Here is a 24,485-nt window from a genome sequence, read left to right on the forward strand (position 1 = left end):
ACTACTTTTATCCTCATGTAAAGTGTATATGGGTTATAAAAAAAAAAAAAAAACAGACATGTGGGCACCTGGATAAAGATCAGCCGCGCCAAGCAGAATCGGTCGCCTCCTGAAAGGACTAGTTGACTAGCAATATACCTAAGGCCTCACAGATATGACTATACTTGGGGAATCTTTTCTAGCCCACAACTAGCTCATAGCTTCATAGAGGTCTATTGTACATGGTCCCAGGTGCCAAGAGACGGTGCATCCTGCAATGTTCTCCTGTGCAATACAGGCCACAAAATTTCCCCTGTTTGTGGCTTGTATTGCACACATGTCATGAGTATGAGGCCTAATAGGGAGGTCAGTCCTGTGAAGGGACCTTGTTACTTGTCCCCAGGGAGCCTGAGGTTGAGCTGTTCTCTAGTTCTCTAGGATTTCCACTCTCTTATCCATCTCCTACTAACCCTCAAAGATGGAGTTGTAGGTATAGTCACTGGTTGATCTATCCATTTAGAAGGACAAGGCTTCACAACCTATTGAATGGAAAGTCAATCGATGTATGCCTTTATTCGGTTACATGGCACAACTGATTTAAATTGCATTAATCTGGAAAGGCTTCAACTCCTTCAGGCAAAGAATGAGGTTGGGTCTGGTGTTGACCAATATTGTAGTTTGAGACCACTATTACATTAGGAGTGTTTTGAAACTGGTTCATTGGTGGAAGTCGGGATTGACCAGACAGCACTGAAGGCCACTCTGAGGATTGTACCAGGGCCACCATTGAGGATAATAATGGGACTCTTGTCATGGGCCAGTTCAGGAGAAGGGGCTCTTTCTGAAATCCTAACATTCCCTTGATGTTGACAGTTTTGGAGGATCCTCAGACTTCTTCCTGTGTGCAGTAGGTAGGTCCTACCCTCTAGTCCTGGGGTCAGCTGGCATAATGGGGTCAGACTGGGGAATTTTCCAGGGACCCCTATCCCCAAAGAGTGTCTGTGCCAATCATGTACCTGCTGCTGCTGGAGTAGAGGAAAATGGGGCAGTTTCCCAGCGCTGGATCTTCAGGGAAGTTGCTGAAGTTGAGTTTCCCTCACACTCTTTCTTCTCTGGATACAAGGAGCAGCTCAGCATTGGGAGTAGGGTGGGGGGTGCAGGTTCTCTAAGTTACTAATCAGGCACTGTAGGATGACTGCAAAAATGTAAATGTCTTTGTTTTAAATGTGTGTGATGTGTAAATGTGTAGCGCAGCGTGTTTGGTGTCTGGATGTTTGAATATACATGTATTGACATACACACACTATACAGTAGAAATGATCAAAGGATTATGCACATCTAATATGGTCCTTGGTTGAACTTGATGGACATTTGTCTTTTTTCAACCATATAAACTATTATACTATGAATATATAAATCTGAGTGTATGTGTGCATGTTTTTGTGTGTGTCCAATAAAGGAATCTGCACCATCGCGTTTAGTAGCCATATTTTGCACAGCCGCTCTCTGTGACTCAGGGAACGTCATAGACTCGGTTTTGATATGAAATTTTTACCCTGCACTTTCCAAAATCCACCTATTAACCAACATATACAGGAGCCATTGTCTGCTGCTGCTGTAGCAGATGGAAGCTGAGCCATGATTGGTTGTTATTTTGCCACAGGTCATTAATATGAGCTCTGAGCTGTGATTGGATATTATAGGCAATAAGTATAAGGCAAGTTGTGTATGAGGCAGTATGGATAGAAATAAAAGCAGAGAAAGACAAAGAGACAGAGAGAGAGACAGTGAGAAACAGACAAGGGCGGAGAGAGAGACAGAGAGAAACAGAGAGAGACAGACAGACAGACAGTGATGGAGAGAGACAGACAGTGATGGACAGAGACAGACAGAGACAGACAGAGACAGACAGAGACAGACATATAGAAAGAAACAGACAAGAAGAGACAAAGACAGAGAGATACAAAGAGAGAGTCAGATAAAACAAAGAGATTCAGATGAGGACAGAGAGATATAAAGATAGATATATAGATATGGATATATAAATATAAATATATATAAAATTGGAAAAAGGCAGCACTCCAAAATGTTCAAGCGAAAAAAGTTAGTGGTCCTCTTTATTCCATAACATAATGCACAGGGACAAGGATTGAAAAAGGCTCACACAGAGCACAATACGTCACTGTACACTGGGGCTCTTTTACTTACCCGGTCCTGTCGCGAACCAGGGGCACGTTCTCCGACGAGGATTTGGGTCTTCCGGCGATCCACTGCGCCCGATGTCCTGGTGCGCCGAGGTCCGCCGGAGTTCACCATCCTATTCCATGCGACACATTTTTAAAAAAAATATCATGGTTTTTCTGAATCCGTCGGGATGCAACCTGGCGCCAATGCGACACAATCCGATTGCGTGCACCAAAAACCCAGGGAAATTCGACGCAAAACGGTAATTTTCGGGAAACCCGACGAAAATCTGCGATTCGGGCCCTTAGTAAATGAGCCCCATTATCTTGGGGTATAAAGAGGACCACTAACTTTTTTCACTTGAACATTTTGGAGTTCTGCCTTTTTCCAATTTTATATTACTGAGGACCTGGAGCCAGGCCCTATTAGGTGTGCAGCTACCAATGTACTTCTTTTTGTGCTGTTTGGACTTTCATTAAAGGGGTATTCCAGCAGTAAGCATAATTCATATTCAAATGAGTCATTAAAATATAAGCGAAAATGTAATAAGTTGTTATTTAAAATTTTGCTCCCTTTAGCAGAAAAAATTTTTGGGCATACACAATAGAGAATTAAAAGCTACTGGCTCTTTAATCAGTTCTGTGACCGTGTCCCTGTGGAGCAGACACAGGGCAGAAGATGGCACCGGTCACGCAGGTCATGTGATGATCACTATTTTTGGCTGTAATCAGTTGGTTGTTGAAATGAGACGTCATCTCAGTGATGTAATATGCAGGGATGGGAGTTACACATTATTACTATGGCAACAGAGCAGGAACGTCTGTTACATCATCAATGGGAGCAGAGCAAAAGACGGAGGAGGAGTTACTGAGAACTAAAGGATCGTGGGACTTGTAGTCGAAGATGGCGGCCATCTTGGATATAAATTGCATTTCAAAACGGAACTGAAACATAAACTCTGCGTGTGAACCTGGCCTTAAAGGGGGCTCAAAATCAGGTCAAAGAGGTGCAGTGTATATGATAAAATTAGTTACTATAATTTATTCCATGAGTTTATATGAAGGATAATTAATTTACAAAGCAGTTATGTATGTGAAGTTGTGTTATAGTATGAGAAAATACATTTCATGGGTTGGGGTGGGGGGAAGTAATCAGATTTCCTTCTGCACAGCCAGGAATAGTGACTATTCCTTCTCTTACACCATCTCCACACCAAGTAAGTGAAAGGGCCGCCCCGGCTGTGGAGTGCGCCAATGCTGGGTGTTCCCGACTTGCACCTCTGTGAGTTCCTGAAGCAGTTGGTTCAATTATATATAATCTGACATTCTCTCATGACTTCTCCTGGCAGGTATCTGTGTGTCTAAACCTCACAATATTCAAGTAAAGAAGGACTTCTTCATTGATCTGAGGCTTCCATATTCTGTGGTGAGAAATGAGCAAGCAGAGATACGAGCCATTCTCTACAACTACGGCAAAAATGAGTTTAAGGTAAGTTCTAGAACTTGTCAAAACAGATCATCTAACCTGAAACACTGTCACTTCTTACTTTTACCACAAGGTGATTGTTGTCTTTGATTCAGGTTCGTGTAGACTGGACCTACAATGAAGAGTTCTGCAGTCTCTCCACGGCCAAGAAGAAGCATAGTCAAGAAGTAGTTATGAAACCTACCTCATCAGTGGCTGTACCCTTTGTCATTGTGCCCTTAAAATTGGGGGAATATGACATTGAGGTGAAGGCAGCTGGGGAATATGTATCAGATGGTATAAAGAAGAAAGTGAGGGTTGTGGTAAGTATCAAACTGAGGTGAGAATTGGCGTATGGCCTTGATATGATGGTCCATGCCATATGGCTGGTGAAAGATGTTACATTGAGATCTTGTCCTCTAGATATTACTCAGCGCAGAATAAGCCCAATAATATTCATCCTCCTCAGATTCCATATGGACTGACACATGGATGAAGCTTTGAGTAACACATAATGGGGCACAGTCCGAGTCACAGCATCCACACAACTTGTTGTATCCATCAATTTCTCACCACTTTCCCGTTTTTCATCAACAGCCGGAAGGAAGACGTCTTGTACAGACTCTCACATCCGTCGTTTTGGATCCAGAAGCTAAAGGTCAATATATTGTATTAGACTCATCAAACAATTTTTAAAAAATTTTTATAGATGAAAACCCTTTATTTGGGATTTCTAGATGTGAATATATAAAATGGAATCCGTACTTATTTTTATTTCTTAAACAGGAGGAGTACAACAAGAACGGGTCACAGCGGTAGATGCCAAAAATAGGGTCCCGGATGCACCAATCAACACTATAGTTACCATCCAAGGTGATTCCAGAAATCTTCCTTTTATATCCCCAACATTTATTCACCATGAAGAACATTTGTGATGAAATTATGAGGATGTTCCTTGCTTGATCTTTTGACTCCTTCCCCCTTGTAACCAGGAAGTCCAGTAAGTGAAATGGTGGAGAAATCGATTGATGGTGTCAATCTCAACCACTTGATCAATGCCCCTCATGGATGTGGAGAGCAAATCTTGATGAGGATGACAGCAACTATGATAGCCGTTCATTTCCTGGATCAAAGCCACCAGTGGGAAAGGATAGGAGTAAAACGTAGGGACCAGGCCATTGGGCACATCAGAGATGGTAAGATATTCCCTGTTTTATGTTTCTGTTGGTTATCCATTAGATTGTTACATTTTTTTTATAAACCAAAAATGTCAAAAGTTAACCCAGAGCTACCTTGTTAACCTCCAGAAAGATGACCTATGTTGATGTTTTTTGTTCTTTTTTAAACAGGTGTAAATCTAGCATTAGCAGTTGCAAAAAATGACGGTTCGTATGCTGCCTGGCTCCACAGACCTTCCAGCACATGGTACAGTACAAGATATTGCACTGGATTCACCCTCTAACTCTTGCTTTAATTGCTTTAATTTTCTAATGTTTTTGACTATGTGACCCTACCATGTAGAAGGTTTATTTTCATATTTTCCAGTAAAAGATAGAAATTGGCTCTTCTTTAAGGCAATCAAAGGAGTTAATCCGGTGTTATGGCACCTAAGAGCCTTCTGATTGCGTGTTACTACTGAACCTTTCTTCTGATTCAATGTAGTAAAACACAAAAAAAAGGATTATTACGCGCTGGTGCGCAAGCACTTGATCTAACCCGTGCCCCTTCCAAAAGATTGTATGTATGTAGAGTAGTGGCTCTCAACCTGTGGGTCACAAACCCTAGGGGGGGGTCAAACAACCTTTTAAAATACCATCAATTTATAGATAGGTGCATCAGAGAGCCCTCTGTCTGCGGTCTCTTACCGATGCAGGCAGCTCGGAAGCGTACCAGTAGTAGATGAACATGGATTTACGTATTTAGGAAGCATTATATTATGGCCTGGAGTCGCTGTATGGGTGGGGAACTGCACATGGGGCTATATATAAATTTAAAAGTGGGAGGGGGGAATTTCAACAATTAATTGAAGGGTACAATTTCTAAATATAATGGTGTATAAGGATTTATACTGTATATTTATTTGGAGGTGGTAAATAAAGGGGTGCTATTGACTTATTAGGGGGGCTGAAAATAATGAGAGGTATAATAGAGCACCCCAATATTTATACAGCATGAGCATCTCTGTAACACATATGCAGTTGTTCCCATAATATACAGTCCCCCCAATACATCTACAGCACCTTCCTTTATAGAGGCATCTCCTAAATACAGAAATTCTAGAGGCGTAGGGGTCCTGAAATATCCAGTGGTCAGTGTGCAGCCAGTGAATTCTACATCAGGTCCTGTCTGGTGTAGAATTTCACTATAACCTTGTTGTGAAAGTGGCGTAAGGGGGGAAATAGTCGTAATTCCTTGCCGTTCACGAGAAATTGTTACTATTTTAAGGCTTTTACGCCAAGCCTTTAGTAAATGCCTTGATAACACCCCCCCCCCCCCCCAATGTGTAATTTTGACTATGCACACAACAGGCCATGTGTCATTAGGGTGTGAGGGTGTGAGTGCCAATGACAGAAGAAATGGTCTGCTCATGCACAGGGTCGTGGAACCCAAACCATGTGTATGAACCCATGGGGAAACCCCTGGCCAATCACAGCTATAGCTATTAGGGAAGGGTGTGAATTTGCTGGTTTGGCTGCATGGCCGCTAAACCAAAAACACGTCCAATAAAATAGCCAAAACTGAAAACATCCACAAGAAGTTAGATAAATAATTTTTTCATGAGAATTTCTAATTTTTTTTTTTCACAGAATTTGGGCTTTGTAAATAAACATTTGTACTGTATCTTTTATGGGAATATTTTAAATATTTCCAAAAAAATTTGAAAAAATGTGCAGCAAAACCAGCAAAAAAAAAAATAAAAGCAATTAAAAGGCGAGGGAAAATGGAAAAAAAAAAAATCAACAAGAAAGATTGTTTTTGAGCAAAAGCTCCAATCAGGGCTATTTACCAACTTACAATATTAAAAGTGTTGACAAAAGATTTAATAAACCAAAAGGACAGACCAGTCTCTTTTATGGATAACAATACCAAGGATATGGACTAGATTTAGCCCTCATCACTGAAATGCTCCAGGCCCCTGGATTTATTCATTGTGTCTACAGCCAATGGCTGGTGAAGAGCTGGATCTGCCCTATCTCTCTGGATCTGCCCTGTCTCGCTGGATCTGCCCTGTCTCTGTCTGGATCATACTGATAAAATGTCAGAGCTGTAACCCATGAATAAGGATAAGTGAAACTGTTAAGGTTCAGGTTTAGCCAAGTTCACCCCTAGTGGTAAAAATGGCAATCGGAGTTGGCACCGATGGCAGGTGTTACCCTTTAAATGCCACCAGCAAAATTGCCACCGGCATTTAAAGGAAACCTACCAACACGGATCATATTTCTTTTTAGGTTCACTGCTTACGTGGTCAAAGTATTTTCCATGTCTTCAAGTCTGATTCACATTGACCAAAATCTAATATGTGATCCAGTGAAGTGGCTGATTAAAAATAAGCAAAATTCGGGCGGTGATTTTAGAGAGGATGCACCCGTCTATCACCAGGAGATGGTGGTAAGTACAAGAACCTCACAAATGGACGGTAATAATTAAACTATAGGCACGTGATATGGATCTATGAAACATAAGGAACCATGGACACTGCTGATCAACAGTGGCGTAACTAGAAGCTGATGGGCCCCAGTGCAAAGTCTGTGCCGGGCCCCGACTATTATATATGGTTTATAGTAATAGTCTTCTCATATGGGAAAGTGACATCATAAGGGCCCCCTAAACCTCTTGGGCCCAGGTGCGATCGCAACCTCTGCAACCCTTAATGTTACGCCCCTGCTGATCAACAAGGGAGCCCAGTGCTAATTCAACAAATCTGTATTGGAGTAGATGTCGCCATTTTTACAACTATGATAAAATTGATGTGAATTATTTTTTAAGACTTCAGTTTTATTAATAATACCACCTCATAACACATGTCCAGGATTGAAGTGATATTTTTTAATGTTTTTTGGTTTATGTTTAGTAAGAATGTTATCTTTTTGTATATAGGGTGGTATAACTACAGGTTCTGCGGAGCTGGATTCCAGTCTCACCTCCTTTGTCCTCATTGCCCTGCTGGAAAGTAAAGAACATTGTGAGAAAAAAGTTACTGTAAGTTATTTTCATTCACAATAACTCTACTTACCTCTTCTACACTTCAATACAGCCTTAAAGGGGTATTCCTCCCACAAAGACAAGTTTCTTATATGTCCTCAGGATAACAAAATAACACATTCTCTAAGTCCCTGTTATTAACAAAAATAACAGCATTTCACAGATGTAAGTCCAACCTCTCTCTATCAGTCCTACTGTACACAATTTCAGTTGCCCCTAGACCCGACCCTGTAACTTTTGACTTAAGCTCGGGCCCCCATTTTGAATTCCAGTGGGACTCTGTGCAGCTGAGATTTCTGTTTCTGTTTTCTTTCTGCTCTGTGCCTCTAGCCCCGCCCCATGCACGGAGCTCAGACTGATACACAGACACTCACTGACATCCTGCCAACAAACTGCACATGGCGAGGAAAGAGAATATGCAAACTACAAGCAGATCCGGGGGAAGGGAGAGGCAGGCACATGTCATGCCTCTGTGTGATAGAAATCTCATGCATCTCATCATCTCTCATCTGTCTCATCTTTCTATGTATGTTAGTACAATGTCAGAAGCCAGATGAAAGTGTATATACACCTGTACCCTGGCAATCTAACCACATTGTCGCCCCACAGAACTAGATGGATTATAATGCCCAGTTATAGGAGCTAAAACAGCAATAAAACTGAGTAACATTGTAAAGTAAGGGGTTAAAATGATCTTTATTGTGTAAACATCACTAATGGGTTGAGATTTGAGAATTTTCTTTTGTGGGAAAACCACTTTAGCTTTAATCAGTTGTGGGTATGAGAACGGAAGCAATGCATGCGGCAGGTAGTATCTTCTAAAAAAGTTTTTCAAAAAGTGTAGTAAAAAAAAAGAGAAACATTTTGGTCATGAGAGACACCATCTAAACAGTCAGGATCCAAAGTCAAGAATAAATGAACAATTATTGAACTCTTTATTCAGGAAGAATTAACATTAGTAACGAGCAGATTGGGTTTGTGCCAAACGAGTTTGGGTTTGGTGTTCGGTTACCATCTCGCATCCCACCATTAACTCGGTATTGTTAATTCTTTTAATGCTACTGTCCGCGCCACCGTCTCCTTAGCATCGGTTCTAGCACTGGTGTTACTAGTGGGGGTGAGAATGCTGCCGAACCCAAACCATAATGGGTCAACTCATCCCTAATTGACATCTTCTTCAGGTCTACAGTAACGATAGGAAGCAGTTACCCCTAGCACGTATGTGTCATGTGAATTCTTTTTGACCATGTTCACTCCATAATTTGTAATCAACTAAAAGTCTAATTAACAATTACTATTCAATAAGGAAGGTCGAGTAGCATATATCGATCTATATGGAGAATGTTTCTGCAGCAATATGCTTGTGACAAGACATTGACCCACTTTTTAGGGTAACACCGTGGCTGTATTACAATATGACCATATTGCTCACTGCTGGTTTTGTGGAATGGGTAGATATTAGCACTGCTACAATAGATGTGTCAGGTTTGGTGGTAGTGGATCCTCTGTACAACTGCGAGCAATGGCGTAAGCTGACACCTGGGAGCGGAGTCTAAGTGGCACCTGGTTTTTATGAGAGCCTGAGCAGAGCGGGATGGACATGCTGCAGCAGGGTTCAACCAGGTCGTTCCACAGGCACGACTTTGCCAGCGGTGGTGGCCAAGGCATGGTACAAAGTCGTGAGGCAGAATCTTGGTTGGGGACAGACAGGAGGTCAAGACAGGCAGCATAGGATCAGAGTCATCAAAAAAGCAGGAGGTCAGGACGGGCAGCAGTGATTTAAAGTCAGGAACGGAAACAGGGTCACAATGGTAAATCAGCAGACAGGCACTGGGCAACGAAACAAGCTATCTCTGAGGCATATAGCACAAATATCCAGCGGTGAATGCTGGGAGAGGCTGGCTTTTATAGAATTCCTGGAAATAGCTGGCACCAATTAGCAGTGCGCTGGCCCATTTAAATCTTCGAACAACGGTGCGTGTGCCCTAGGAGACGGAACCCGTGACAAGATGTAGTTGCTAAAACACAAGGAACCTGAAAAACTACAATTGACATTGTACACAAGTCACATATGCATAAGTCTAATAGTAACAAGCCCATCTATCATACCTTGGCGCCAAGAATGATGTTGCCCCCTTGCCTCCTGATAATGCACCAATGCAATGCTCCACACCAGCAGGACAGTTCAAGGCCAAGTCTGGCATGGAATTGCGCCATCGCCTCCCCCTTAATATGTGTAGGCTATAATTAGTACTCAGGTGTGGCGCAGGAATGTCTGCAACGCCGACCACGACCCCCTTCACACCCGACTTAGCATAGAGGTGGTGTAAGTGGAGAAATAAGCTCATTTTCAGGCGTACAAGATAAATGTGCCCCAATGAATAACAGGGAGCAAAAAAAAAAATATTTTAAGCAAACTAAAGGTACCATCTGTACAACCTGCATATACTGTATTATACAGAAATTTTACGATTTCAATTTCATTGGATACAGGATCTAAAAAGAAGCATAGAAAAAGCCACAGAATATGTGAATAAGAAATATCAATCCCTGAAGAATCCCTATTCCATAGCCATCACTTCCTATGCACTGGCTAAGGCTGGAAAACTGGAGAACTCCAAGAAACTAATGTCTGAATCTGCAGGTAGGGAACTTTTTAATTAACTTTTCCTTTAAAATCTACAATTGATCATATCATATCAATGTATTTCATTACAAGCTCTTTATACTTACAGTATATTAATTTGTTGTAGATGCTATCACAGATTATAATGATAGATTTTAATGTTTTTTCAGGTTTCAGTTATTCCCGGTTATTAGCACTTGAGGCCTACTCCTATGTTCTTCTTACCCTTCTTAATTTGAGGGAGTTTGAGAGCGCAGCACGTATAGTGAAAATGATAACCGAAAAGAGATACTATGGAGAAGTGTATGCCTCAACACAGGTATGTCCTTCGATTGACCTAGTCAATGTTAGCTTGGGTCCCTCACTGTCATAAGCTAAGATAATGGTAGACCAAGTCATCTTCTAACTATTCTGTACCTCTCTTTTCTTGCCACTGGAGGACTACGAGCCATGATGGAAGCCATTCTTGATCTACCATACCATGGGTCACTTTATTGTACTGTAAACTTTTTGGATCTATACAGTTTATATACAACATGTTAAACATACCAATTCTGGCAGACTTAGTGAGGAAGTAATGAAAAGTAAGATAAAAGTTACAATCAAATCAAAAGAGCAACCAAAGAAAGGGAAGAAGAGGTCTGTCAACCAGCACAATTACACAATGTACACAAGACAGGTCCCTGCTCATAAGATCCTACACGCTACAAGGGCGAGCATACTTATACACAAAAGAAAGGTCCCTAATAGGGATGAGCAAACCCGATCCACAATATTCTGGCTCCTGAATATGGACTTTGGACAGAAGTGCGAGTATGAGTTTGGTGTTTTCTCTCACCCCTGGAAGTAACACTAGGAATCGGCACCATTGGGTGCTAACCCTGTAAATGCCGGTGGCGCACAGGCAAAAACACTGTTCAGGAGAGAAAACCAATAAGTTTTATAATCTTCTCATATGAGATGTGTGATATTTTATGTACATTGTACTAATAACAACCAGGGGATTTTGGAGCTAGATGAACAGGAGGGTTGGTCGAAATAAATTAAAAAGTGAATATATAATTCTACTGCTTTGTGGAGATACTTGAAGATATATACTGTATTTTGCAGCAGAAACTTTGATGCCAAAGTTATTATTATTTACATATTTTTAAGTTGTTCAGCGTCTTCTCTCTGTCCCAAAACATCCTTGGATGATGAACCTTCTTCAGACAACATGCTGCTTCTCTGTTCTATTGTCTTAATTTCTGTGAAATCACATTTTCATTATTGTCTAACTCTTCTATTCTAGTCTACGATGATGCAGTTTGAAGCCCTTACTCAGTATCTGATTGATGTTCCAACATACAAAGACTTGGACATGGATGTCTCCTTCACTCTTCCTGGGAGATCCCAGTCCATAACTCATCGTCTCAGCCTGAATAATGCCTTGCTGGCCCGATCAGAGAAGGTGAAGATCCAGGGATGTGATGGGCTCAGTAGTCACAGAATTATCACTGAGGCCAGGAAGAAAATATCCTCTACATTCTCATGATTGTATCTATCTATTTCATTGCAGACATCTGGAATTGGAGAATTTATAGTCACTGCAAAAGGAAAGGGTCAGGGCACTTTGACGGTAAGGGAGGAGTGTATTTCCTAATGTTAAAAGGGTTTGCCCCTTATAAGCTGCCACATTCTTGATTCATCTCTGTTCAAAAACTTTTTAATGCAAACAAAGATTCCCTGTATCATGGTTATATCAGAAGAGGGTGGGGTAGGAAGAGCTCTCCTTACAGAGACTTTGCCAATTAAGGCCGCCTCTGCATGTAAGTGGAGGTAGCCTTATGTTTTCCAAAATAAGAATAAGGTAAACATTGTCTCTTAGCTACCTTGTTAGGCAGACTCCTTAACACCAAGCGTGATTTTTTTTAGAAAACCTAAAGGCATGATGTGTGATTAAAGCCAAACCAGTATATGCATTCCTTAAAGAACAGCCTTTCCTTATCTCATCCTAGAAAACGTATTTGTATATCAGAAGACTAATTAAACAGAACCTGTCATCAGCAATTGACCTTAAAAACCACAATCAGAATATTGTCAAGCAGTGTAACACCTTCTAGTTTCTTTCATGTCCCAGTGTGGTGGCATCATCCAGAAAATCAACTTTGAAGTGAGATTAAATATGTTGTGTGAAGTCAAGGAGGCGGAGAGTTTAGCGCTGAAGTCAAGGTAGGGAGTTCCGAATGTCTCCTCCTCTGTGTTTGACATTATTTCATCGGACTTCAGGAGATCTGGTTAGTGATGTCTCTGGATGCAGGACCATCAATTACAGTGAAGGAACTTTCTGAGGAAAAGAGAGCTTGACTTCAGTGTTAAAATTTTTGCCTCCTTGACTTTATACAATCAATTTACATCTCACTACAAAGTAGATTTTTTCAGTGATGCCACTGCACTGGATCGTGAAAGAAACACGATTTGGAAGGTATTCAGCTGCTTGACAACATACTGGTAGTGGTTGATTAGGTAAATTTTTGCTGACAGATTCCTTTTAAGCACTTCGTCTTTCTCTCAGTCCCCTCAAGACAATGGAATCGAAATGTAATGACAAGAATGACCACTGTACCAAGTGCTGCCTCGTCTGTCCATTGGCTCTTTTGACGACCTATCAAAAATCTTGGAAAATCCTTTTAATAATTTTAATTTTATTTGATCCCTAGGTACTTTCTGTGTATCATGTTGTGGAGACAGAAAAGGAGAAAGAATGCAACAATTTTGATCTGTCTGTGACAATAGCAGAAAACCATTCGGGTAAGATTATCGCCTTTTTTGGTTACACATTTAGAAGCCCTGATGTTCAGAAGGGAAAGATATACGTCCAACTCGTCACACTAAATATTGAGCAACTGGAACTGACCTCAGCATATCAGTTACAGCTGTGTTGGAGCTGGTCGTTATAGCCGGCTCACTGCTTGGATGTATCACACTCGCTTATGTGTACGGGGCCTTGATTGTGTCCAGCATTTTATGTCAGAGACGATGAATAATGTTGCTCAAAGACAAATTGCTAATTTTTAGATAGTCTATCTAATTTTTAATGTCCTATCTTTCGACCGGATAGATGGGTAGATAGGTGCTGTGTATTCCTATGGAGAGGGGCGGGGGTGAGCAGCTCTCATCCCCTGCTCCTCTCCCTGGCGCCGATGTATACACGCCGTACTATGGTACGGCGGGCATACATCGTGTGAATGTAGCCTAAGACTGGTTTCTTTCCAAATACTGCCTTATATTTTATAGAAAAAACAGTGGTTGTTATAGATCAGTGGTGGCAAACCTATGGCACTGGTGCCAGAGGTGGCACTCAGAGCCCCTGCTGTGGGCACCCGGGCCATCGCCCCAGCACACCAGACAGGACTCAAAGAATCTTCCTGCAGTTCCAAGCAACTTAAAAGATGCTGCTTTCAGTCGTATTTTGATACTTACTTCGCTACTTGGGACTGTAGGAAGAGGGAGAATGAATAGACAGGGACAAATTATCTTTGGAGGAACTGCTGCTGGCCCCACGATTGTCTGTGTACAGAGGGACAATGGAAAGAAGCTAAAATGATGAACATTTTCCGTCTTTCTACTGTGTTGGTGTCCTCAGGAGGCCAATCTGATTGAAGGTTGTTGAACAGGGAGCAATAAGTTACTGCTTTAATTTTTGATTGGCACCTCACGATAAATAAGGGGGGTTTTGGGTTGAAGTTTGGGCACTGATGATGTAAATGAGCCTGAGCAGCTTTGGGCTCCATAGATGTCAATGAAATAAGAGAGAGATCCTATCAGTGAAGGCATTACTGAACAGGGGGCTATCCTTCGGCCCATTTTACCATATTCAAGTAGATAAAATTTAACTTTTATTCCTAAATTTCATATAAAAAGTATAAATGAATCAAGGTAAGGTTAGCCCCAACTTGAGTAATTTGTAAAAACCTGCCAAGCTAGGATCCTTCCCATTCCTTTGAGAATAATAGCGAGGGCATACACCAGTATGTCAGTGTGCTGGGTTTACAATCCTTCATCCAGGTGGTGGATGATCTATAACAACCACTGTTTTTTCTATAAAATGTAAGGCAGTATTTGGGAAGAAACCAGTCTACATTCACACGATGTCGCCGCTGGTCGCGCTGCTCACCCCCAGCCCTCTTCATAGGAATATATGGTGCACGGCGCCGTATTCCGTCAGAGATAGGTCCCATCTTTTCTGGACTACAGAATGGTACAGTGCCGCATGTGTGCTGCTCTGTACCTCTCCTGTACAGTGTATGGGGGATGTATATACGTTGTATATACATCGGCCGTATATATGCCCCCCATACGTTGGTGTGAATGTACCTAAGACTATGTAAACATTAATATTTTGACTTTGTATGTCAGTGTGCTTGGTTGACAATCGTTCATCCTTGTGGTCGATGCCCTTTAAATATTATATCCCTAGAAACTTGTCAGATTCCGCGTTTTAAGCAGTTATTGACTGAAATGATAGAAGATATCATTCATATTCCCAATTTCATACACAGTGAAAAAACCTGCTGAGGCCAAGTCTACAGTTTCCATCACCATTTGTACAAGGTATGTGTCATCATTTGCAAATACTGGTCATGTGAGTGTCAGTCTGGTGTGTGCCGCTACATACATGGATAAGGTTAGCAATGATTTTGTGAAGAGCAAAAAATCAGACACTGGGGAACATTTACTTACCCGGCCGCTGGAGTTCCCAAAAGTGCATTGTCTGACCATAATGCACTCTTCCGCGATTCACTGAGATTGTGCGCCCGATATCCTGCATGTGTCGCTTCCCCGCTCAAGTCCGATGGAGTTCACCTTCTTCTTCCTGGTGCATGTATGTGCTTGGGCTTGTGACACAATTTAAAAGTTAAATCCTGCGCTCAGTCCGAATCAGTCGGATCATCCGATGGCCGCCCCCAGATTTCTGTCGCATGGAAGCAGCGCAGTCGCATCATAATCCGATTGTATGTGACAGAATCCCAGTGCAGACCCATGTTACATACTTGTCCAAGCCGTGCAATCCCCGAAAAAGATGAACAGTCGGACAGAAGTGCGATCTGTGACCCTTAGTAAATAAGTCCCGTTCTGTTTGGACTCTTTACCTCATTACCTTATTGGTCTTTGAGTCTTGGCAAGGACCCTCCGGTCATGGTGCCAGGACTATTCCGGGATGGATAAAGACCTGGGCCTTGCTATATTATATCAGTATATATGAATTGTACCTAAGGTACTATATATTATCTCAGTACATGTGAAGATAGAGATGGACAACATGTTACAGTGCTGTATGTACCCTACTGAAGGACTACAAATATGGAGGAATGACGTCCATCGATTATCGTAGTAATTTCCTCAAGGTTGAACCTTTGATCATTTTGTTAGGGCTCTCAGGATTACAATGAATACAAGTAATAATCCATATCGAGGACGCTCATCTATCAGCCACAGCAATAGTGTCTTAGTCTTGATGACTTCATCAGGCTACATTTCACCGGTGGATTGGGGTGGAATCCTGGACAACAATAATGATCCACCAAGTAGATAATCAGGTCTATAGAAGAAATACATTTTAAGTTTATGGTTTCCTGGATGCAAAGTTATCGTAATGCTTATTGGACCTTGACTTAAAGGGTTGGATCACTGTGGATGATCAATGGAATACATTGATTTGAGGTGTAAGTAATTTGCATATTGGCCGGATTAACATTTTCCATTTATGCGTTTGCAGATTTCTTCAGAACCATGACGCCACCATGTCCATCCTGGATATCTCTATGATGACTGGTTTTGCACCAGATATAAATGACCTTAATAGGGTAAGGTTCAATCAGGTCAAAAACATTAAAGTGTAACGGTCGTGTGTGTTTTAAAAACATTTTTTAAGAATACTTTATTAAGAAATTCTGATTAGTTGGTAAAGAAGCAGGCTGCAAAGCTACCTCCTACAGAGATCCACATTCCAGCCTGTAAAGTGTAGGCCTATGAGCTCACATCTAATGTCCTTGTGTTGGTTTACACAGCTATGTGCAGTGAGGATTAACCCCTTCACTTTCAATTTGATTTTTGAAAATAATGCTCGTACCATACCAATCACTCAAACCATCATCCAGGTCAGAATAGCAGAAAGATGACCAGAATGGCATCTGCTGCTATAGTTACAGTGACTGGCTGCTACATGAACACAACTACTTCTGGCTCTAAGTCCTGCTGATGTGTGCATGTTGTGTGTAGCTGATCCCCCCCCCCACAATCAACTATTAATTTCCTATTCTTAGGATGAGCAATCATTACTTATTCATGGATTATTCTTTTACATAATTTGTATGCAGTTTGCACAGTTCTAGATCACCGCAAAGTGTCAATCTAACCTTTTTAGTCCAATCAAGACACTTTGTATTTAGAATAAATGGAATCTGACCTCGGACTCGATTGGATCAGACTTATTTCAAATAATGGGTTAGATGGATGACTACAAATGTATAACTCTTGAGTTCAAATAGAGTCGCTATGGTAGGAAGTCCTGTAGTGAGCCCCCAATGAACACATATGTCCTAATCCATAAATTAAAGAGAACTTTCACCAAGAAACTCATTTTCACTAAAGATAGGATTTGAAGCCCATGACACCTGCAGTGAAAATATTCTCCCTCTAATTGTTTGCATTACAATATAATAGTGTGATTTAACTTACCTGCTTCCTGACAGAATCCTCTGTGTAGTCCCCGGGGTTGGGCTTTGGTTTGGATAAATCTCAAAAAACAACACGTGACTTGTCTGTGCTGCAGAGTCCTCAGCTTTAAAACTCCACCTTTGTGCTCCTGTACAGCTCCTCCCTCCTGCTCCTTCACAGTGCTCACAGCCTGACATCAGTGGGGGAGGAGCTATATAGGAGCACAAAGGTGGGGGTCAAGAGCTGAGCAGTCTGCAGCAAAGTCAAGTCATGTGTTGTTTTTTGAGATGCATTCAAACCAAAACCCAACCCCTGGGACTTCACAGATGATTCTGTCAGGGTGCAAGTTAAGTTATAACACAGAATTAAATTGTAATGCAAATACTTAGAGAAAGCAGAAAGCTTCTGTAACCTGTCTTTAGTGAAAATGAGGTCCCTGGTGACAGGTTCCCTTTAATGTTAAACCTATTACATTAAGGTGATTAACATTATTAAGAAGAGAACATTTCCTTTATTTACAGCTTAAGAAAGGAGTGGACCGATATATCTCCAACTTCGAGATCAACAAAGGAGCATTTGATAAAGGGACATTGATTCTGTACATTGACCGGGTAAGAATTAGTCATTAGATCATGAGGTCATATGGAAAGAGAATTCAGCTGTTAGGATAGGGTACACAAAAGACAGGGGATAGTGTGCCCTGAGCTTACCCCAACCTCTGTCCCTTCCTATAGCCCCCCCACGCTAAACCGTGGGGCGACTACTTGAAGACTCGGAATATACTGAGTAAGTGTGGATAAGGGAAAATACAAACAGACTGACAAACATAGAACATAAAAGAATCGTAAACAAGCCGGAGTCACAACTAGAGGGAACGTCAAAAGCAGAATCAGTAAGCAAGAGTCAAAGTCCAAAACTAGCCGAGTTAACAACAATATAGATACAGATACTGAGCAATACAAACGAGCAGCAACCAGGTGGAGAAAGGATTTTCAAACACTGGCACTGGAGACTTGTGAAGCTGCAATTTATGCAGCCAGAACTCCACCTCCAGAATCTGATAGGAGCTGGACAGTTCCTGGGAATTAACCCCTCACGGTGCAGAATAACCAGGCACCAAGCAGAGGTTCAAAGTCCCAGCCCCTCCTAGACAGCGCGAGATCTTAGCAGCCGCTGCCCAGGACGAGAGGTGGAGTTTGCGCGGATACGCGCCGGGGTACGGAGAACGCTGCTGGCACCACCAGAAGAACCAGAAGTCCCAGCAATCTCCCTAGCGAACCTGACAGTACCCCCCCCTGACGGGGGGCCTTCGGACCCCTAGATCTTAAAGATGGCTTCTGAGGGTTGGCCTGATGAAACAACCTGAGCAACCGTGGAGCATGAACATCTCTAGCCGGAACCCAAGACCTATCCTCAGGACCAAAACCCTTCCAATGGACCAGGTACTGCAGGGAGTTACCTACCCATCTGGAATTCACCACTTTTTCCACTTCAAATTCCAGATTCCCCTCCACAATAGATGGAGAAGGAGGGTCAGGAAGAGGCAAAACAGGCTCAACATACCGCTTCAAAAGACTCTTATGGAAGGTGTTATGGACCCGCCACCCTGCTGGAAGTGTAATCTTAAAGGAAACCGGGTTAACCATATGAGTAACAACAAACGGACCCACAAACCTGGGCGCAAACTTCAAAGAGGGGACCTTCAATTTAAGGTTTTTCGTGGATAACCACACTTTATCCCCCACCACAAACGAATCAGAGTTAGTGCGCCTTCTTTCAGTCTGTTGGACCATAGAATTTTGTGCCCTCCGAATATTCTCCCGAACTTGTGACCAGAGCGAGCGCAACTTGGATGCAATAGCTTCCGCTCGAGGAATATTAGAGACAGGCACAGATGAAAAAGAGAAACGAGGATGAAAACCATAATTGCAGAAAAACGGAGATACCTGTGTGGACGAACTACAGTGGTTATTAATAGCAAATTCTGCCAACGGAAGGAATTTCACCCACTGGTCCTGACTGTCCGAGACAAAGAGTCGCAGATATTGAATCATTTCCTGATTCATTCTCTCGGACTGACCATTAGACTCAGGATGAAACGCTGAGGAGAACGACAGATTAACTTCCAGTCTAGAACAAAATGCTCGCCAAAATTTGGAAACAAATTGTACGCCCCTATCAGACACAATATCATCTGGTATACCATGGAGGCGTACAATATTCTGTATAAACAAATCAGCCAATTCTTCAGCTGAAGGTAACTTTTTTAATGGAACAAAGTGTCCCATCTTGGAGAAACGGTCCACTACCACCCAAATCACTGTATAGCCTTGAGATGCTGGCAGATCAGTGACAAAATCCATTGACACTTTAGACCATGGCCTGGTGGGAACTGGAAGCGGAAGAAGAGGCCCCTCAGGACGTCTCCTGGGAGTCTTTCCTCGCGCACAGACCTGACAGGCTTGGACAAATGCGTGCACATTATTAGTCATGTGAGGCCACCAGTAACTTCTCTTTAAGAGATCCAAGGTACTCCGCATTCCCGGATGACCTGCCAATACCGAGCAATGCGTCTCCTCCAACACTCTCAAACGACAAGAAAGAGGAACAAATAATTTGCCTTCCGGAAGGTCTTTGGGTGCAGATTTTTGTCCTGCTAAAATTTGAGAGGAGAGGTGGGAGGAGACAGCTGCCAACACAACACCTGGAGACAAAATATTACTGTCCGTAGTCGCTGGAAGCTCAGGAGTCCCGAAGCTACGGGACAAGGCATCAGCCTTCACATTTTTTGACCCAGGTCGGTAGGTGACCACAAAATTAAAGCGAGAGAAAAACAAGGCCCACCTAGCCTGACGTGAGTTCAAACGCTTAGCAGTATCCAAATATACTAAGTTCTTATGATCTGTGAGCAGTTATCGGATGAAGAGCTCCTTCCAAAAAGTGTCGCCAGACTTCAAATGCCCACTTAATGGCAAGGAGCTCTCGATTACCAATATCATAATTCCTCTCACAAGAGGAAAACTTTCTAGAGAAATATGCACAGGGCCTCAGTCTGGTGAGAGTGGAGGACCCCTGAGACAACACTGCACCTACTCCTACCTCGGAGGCATCAACCTCCACAACAAACGGTAGAGAGAGGTCAGGTTGAACCAAAACTGGGGCTGACGAGAATGCCGCTTTTAAAGTTTCAAACGCTGAGCAAGCGGCAGGGGACCAGTTGTTTGGATCAGCACCCTTACGGGTTAGATCCGTGAGGGGTTTGGCGATCACAGAAAAGTTCTTTATAAAGTTCCGATAATAGTTAGCGAAACCTAAAAATCGTTGTAGGGCCTTAAGATTGGTAGGCCGAACCCAGTCCGTGAGCGCCTGAACCTTACTCGGATCCATCTGTACATCAGAGGGAGTCACAACATAACCTAAGAAGGAAACCTTCTGGACGCAAAAAACACACTTTTCCAGCTTAGCGAAGAGGTGGTTTTTGCGCAACCTGGTAAGTACTTGGCGGAGATGTTGCTGGTGAGAAACCATATCAGGAGAAAAAATCAAAATATCGTCTAGATACACCACCATAAACACACCGATGTAATCATGAAAGATGGAGTTCATAAAGCCTTGAAAAACCGCTGGGGCATTACTCAAACCAAAGGGCATAACCAGGTATTCAAAGTGCCCCAAAGGTGTATTAAATGCGGTTTTCCACTCATCCCCTTCTCGGACCCGAATCAGGTTATAAGCCCCTCTGAGATCTAATTTAGAGAAAACTTGGGCCCCAGAAACCTGATTTAAGAGATCCGGGATCAAGGGGAGGGGACCTGAGTTTTTTACCGTTATCTTATTTAATTCTCGATAATCAATACACGGCCGTAAACCACCATCTTTTTTCTCAACAAAAAAGAACCCGGCCCCAGTGGGCGACTCAGAGGGACGAATATGTCCGATTGCCAAACTCTCCTCAATATAACTCTTCAGTGCCTCCCGTTCTGGCACCGACAAGTTATATATACGACCCTTTGGCAATCTAGCATCAGGAAGAAGGTCAATTTTACAATCAAACTCCCTGTGAGGAGGAAGGACTTGGGACAAGGGTTTTGAAAACACATCTGAGTAGTCAGAGAGAAAACCTGGAAGACTTTGATCTTCCGTCACTACTGTACATAGTGAAACTCTGGTCAGGTGTTCCTTACAGAGAGGACCCCAATGAACCAGCTCCAGAGTTTCCCAATTAATTACCGGATTATGGATCCGGAGCCAGGGTAGACCAAGAATGACATTTTCAGACAGGTTTTCCATAACTAGGAAAGAACACCATTCTTCATGCATAGCTCCTACCATAAGCTTTATCTGCGGGGTTCGGAATTTGATCAACCCTGCCTGTAGAGGGGTCAAATCCGCACCCGACATCTGGATAGGAGTGGACAATGGAATCAATGACATGCAAAACTGAGAGACAAAATTATAATCGATTAAATTAGTCGCAGCACCTGAATCCAAAAAGGCGCGACCAGTGCAGGAAACAGACTGAAACTTAACCGTACAAGGTAAATACATTCTAGACACAATAGGGAGTACCTGAGCTCCTAAGCAGTCCCCCCGACTACTGCTTAGGAGCGGAAGTTTTCCTGCTGCTGCCTCTTGGAACAGGTGTTGATCTGATGATCAGGACTTCCACAGTAGAAACAAAGATGGCGTTTTATTCGATGTTGCTTCCGCTGTGCAGGAGAGATGCTATCCAGCTCCATGGATTCCAATTCTGGACTACCTGGAGACGGACTGGCCGCTGGCTGACAGTCCGAGGACACCCGAGGTGATCGCCTGGATCTTAGGCGACGATCAACTCGGATGACCAGAGTCATAGCATCATCTAATGTCTGAGGCTCGGCATAAGCTAAGACTAAGTCCTGTACTCGGTCTGACAGTCCGGACATAAATTGGTCTTTTAGGGCGCAGTCATTCCATTGCGAGTCAGTCACATACTGTCTGAACTGGGCACAATAATCTTCTGCTGTCCGTTTTCCCTGACACAGAGATCTAAGGTGGGAAACTGCAAGTGCTCGACGGTCAGGTTCGTCATAAATCTGGCCTAAAGCAGAAAAAAAAGCGTCAAGAGAAGAACGGGATGGAGAGTCAGGTGGGAGAGAAAAAGCCCAATTTTGCGGATCCCCACGCAACAGGGAAATTACCACGCCCACCCTTTGAATCTCTGTGCCCGATGAACGAGGGCGTAAAGAAAAGTAAAGTTTACAGCCCTCCCGAAATGAAAAAAATTTCTTACGGTCACCAAAAAACACGTCAGGGAGAGGAACCTTAGGTTCAGGCGTGGGTGGCAGTGGATCCTGCGGTGATGTCTGCCGTGGAACCTGCATAGATTCCTGAATTTGGAGACGGGAAGCTAGATCCTGAACAAGCTGAGTTAGGGTCTGGACCTGAGCGACCACAGCTGACAAAGGCTCCATGGAAGGAGAGAATGTAGCAGGTCGGATACAGGATGCAGACCTATGTGAGGCCAGTGTTTCTGTTAGGATAGGGTACACAAAAGACAGGGGATAGTGTGCCCTGAGCTTACCCCAACCTCTGTCCCTTCCTATAGCCCCCCCACGCTAAACCGTGGGGCGACTACTTGAAGACTCGGAATATACTGAGTAAGTGTGGATAAGGGAAAATACAAACAGACTGACAAACATAGAACATAAAAGAATCGTAAACAAGCCGGAGTCACAACTAGAGGGAACGTCAAAAGCAGAATCAGTAAGCAAGAGTCAAAGTCCTAAACTAGCCGAGTTAACAACAATATAGATACAGATACTGAGCAATACAAACGAGCAGCAACCAGGTGGAGAAAGGATTTTCAAACACTGGCACTGGAGACTTGTGAAGCTGCAATTTATGCAGCCAGAACTCCACCTCCAGAATCTGATAGGAGCTGGACAGTTCCTGGGAATTAACCCCTCACGGTGCAGAATAACCAGGCACCAAGCAGAGGTTCAAAGTCCCAGCCCCTCCTAGACAGCGCGAGATCTTAGCAGCCGCTGCCCAGGACGAGAGGTGGAGTTTGCGCGGATACGCGCCGGGGTACGGAGAACGCTGCTGGCACCACCAGAAGAACCAGAAGTCCCAGCAATCTCCCTAGCGAACCTGACATCAGCAAATGCAGGGTCGGACTGAGTGGCCACTCTATTCTCCCCCACATCTTGTGGCCTCTCATCACCCCTTATATTATGCCCCCCTCTATGCTCCCCCTCATATTGTGTCCCTCTCTAACCTCCCTATCATATTGTGGTTCCCCATCTTTCCTTCATATTGTGGACCACAATCTCCCCTTCATATTTTGACTCCATCAACCTCCCTCATATTGTGTCTCTCGCATCTGCCATTCCTATTGTGCCCCCTCATCTTGTGGCCCTCTCCTACTCCTTTCCTTGTTTTAGGTAATAAAAAAAAAATAAAATAAAAAACAGGTAAAAACCTTTCACCTTTCACTAGCAGATCTCCTCTTCTCTTCTTCCTCTGCTGCTGCTGTGTGCGGTGGTGTCGGCGGATGGAATGATAGCTGCAGTAGGGGAACAGTGATGATGCAGATAGAGTTGAATGCCTAGTGTAGCAGTGGGGGGAGTCAGTGGTGGGAGTGGGCAGAGTTAATGGGTGTTAGGGCCCAAATGTATGAAAGGAACGGTCCCATAACTGGCAATCACAGCATTGCAGGAAAAAGGATGACCTCAACCCTTTCTTGTCTCCCTATGTCTTTTTAAATGAATATCAAAGCTGTTACATTGGGAAACTGCTGTAAGTTCAGGCCCAAAATATGGGACCCACATACACTGGGTACATAAACAAATTCCCTCATGTTATTCCTCATAGATTTCCCATAAGGAGGAGGACTGTGTGAAATTCAACCTTCACCAGTACTTTGAAGTAGGACTTATCCAGCCTGGATCGGTCACAGTGTATGACTATTACACCCCAGGTAAGAGCCGACTCACAATACCCTCTCTAGCTACCACTTATCCTGTAGTTAAAGCATGGAAAAGGCTTCTTTGGTCCCTCATCTTAGTAATTTTATAAAATCTTGCAAAATTAAAATTAAAAGATTTTAAGAAACTTTTTGTTAAGATTTTTATAATACATTTTTTTTTAATTTTTTTAATTATGCTCTTATTCTACGGCTTAACTTCATGGATGTTTTACCTAAGGGTGTGATCTTATGGTCACTTCGATGAGAGACTTGGAAGAGTATTTTGTTAGATTTGATTCATAAATAGATCCAGATTCACCTCATTACTGACAAAAAAAAATGATTTACAAGTATTATGGTATTTAAAATATTCCCATTATC

General features: G+C 42.8%; 1 protein-coding gene across 1 annotated transcript in view; it reads left to right on the forward strand.

The window, feature by feature from the left end:
- The window catches only part of LOC140128250 (complement C3-like), a 58,963-nt gene that overhangs the window by 24,304 nt on the left and 10,174 nt on the right, over positions 1-24,485 (forward strand). Inside the window, exons 20-36 of the mRNA XM_072149809.1 lie at positions 3,512-3,651; positions 3,744-3,950; positions 4,225-4,285; positions 4,414-4,500; positions 4,620-4,823; positions 4,977-5,052; positions 7,077-7,236; positions 7,726-7,827; positions 10,324-10,474; positions 10,627-10,775; positions 11,748-11,906; positions 12,015-12,074; positions 13,156-13,246; positions 14,998-15,049; positions 16,215-16,302; positions 17,677-17,766; positions 24,011-24,116. Coding sequence (XP_072005910.1) covers positions 3,512-3,651; positions 3,744-3,950; positions 4,225-4,285; positions 4,414-4,500; positions 4,620-4,823; positions 4,977-5,052; positions 7,077-7,236; positions 7,726-7,827; positions 10,324-10,474; positions 10,627-10,775; positions 11,748-11,906; positions 12,015-12,074; positions 13,156-13,246; positions 14,998-15,049; positions 16,215-16,302; positions 17,677-17,766; positions 24,011-24,116 — 1,983 coding nt within the window. The remainder of the gene's footprint in view (positions 1-3,511; positions 3,652-3,743; positions 3,951-4,224; positions 4,286-4,413; positions 4,501-4,619; positions 4,824-4,976; positions 5,053-7,076; positions 7,237-7,725; positions 7,828-10,323; positions 10,475-10,626; positions 10,776-11,747; positions 11,907-12,014; positions 12,075-13,155; positions 13,247-14,997; positions 15,050-16,214; positions 16,303-17,676; positions 17,767-24,010; positions 24,117-24,485) is intronic.

Source organism: Engystomops pustulosus, chromosome 4 (genome assembly GCF_040894005.1).
Source record: "Engystomops pustulosus chromosome 4, aEngPut4.maternal, whole genome shotgun sequence".
Lineage (NCBI taxonomy): Eukaryota > Metazoa > Chordata > Amphibia > Anura > Leptodactylidae > Engystomops > Engystomops pustulosus.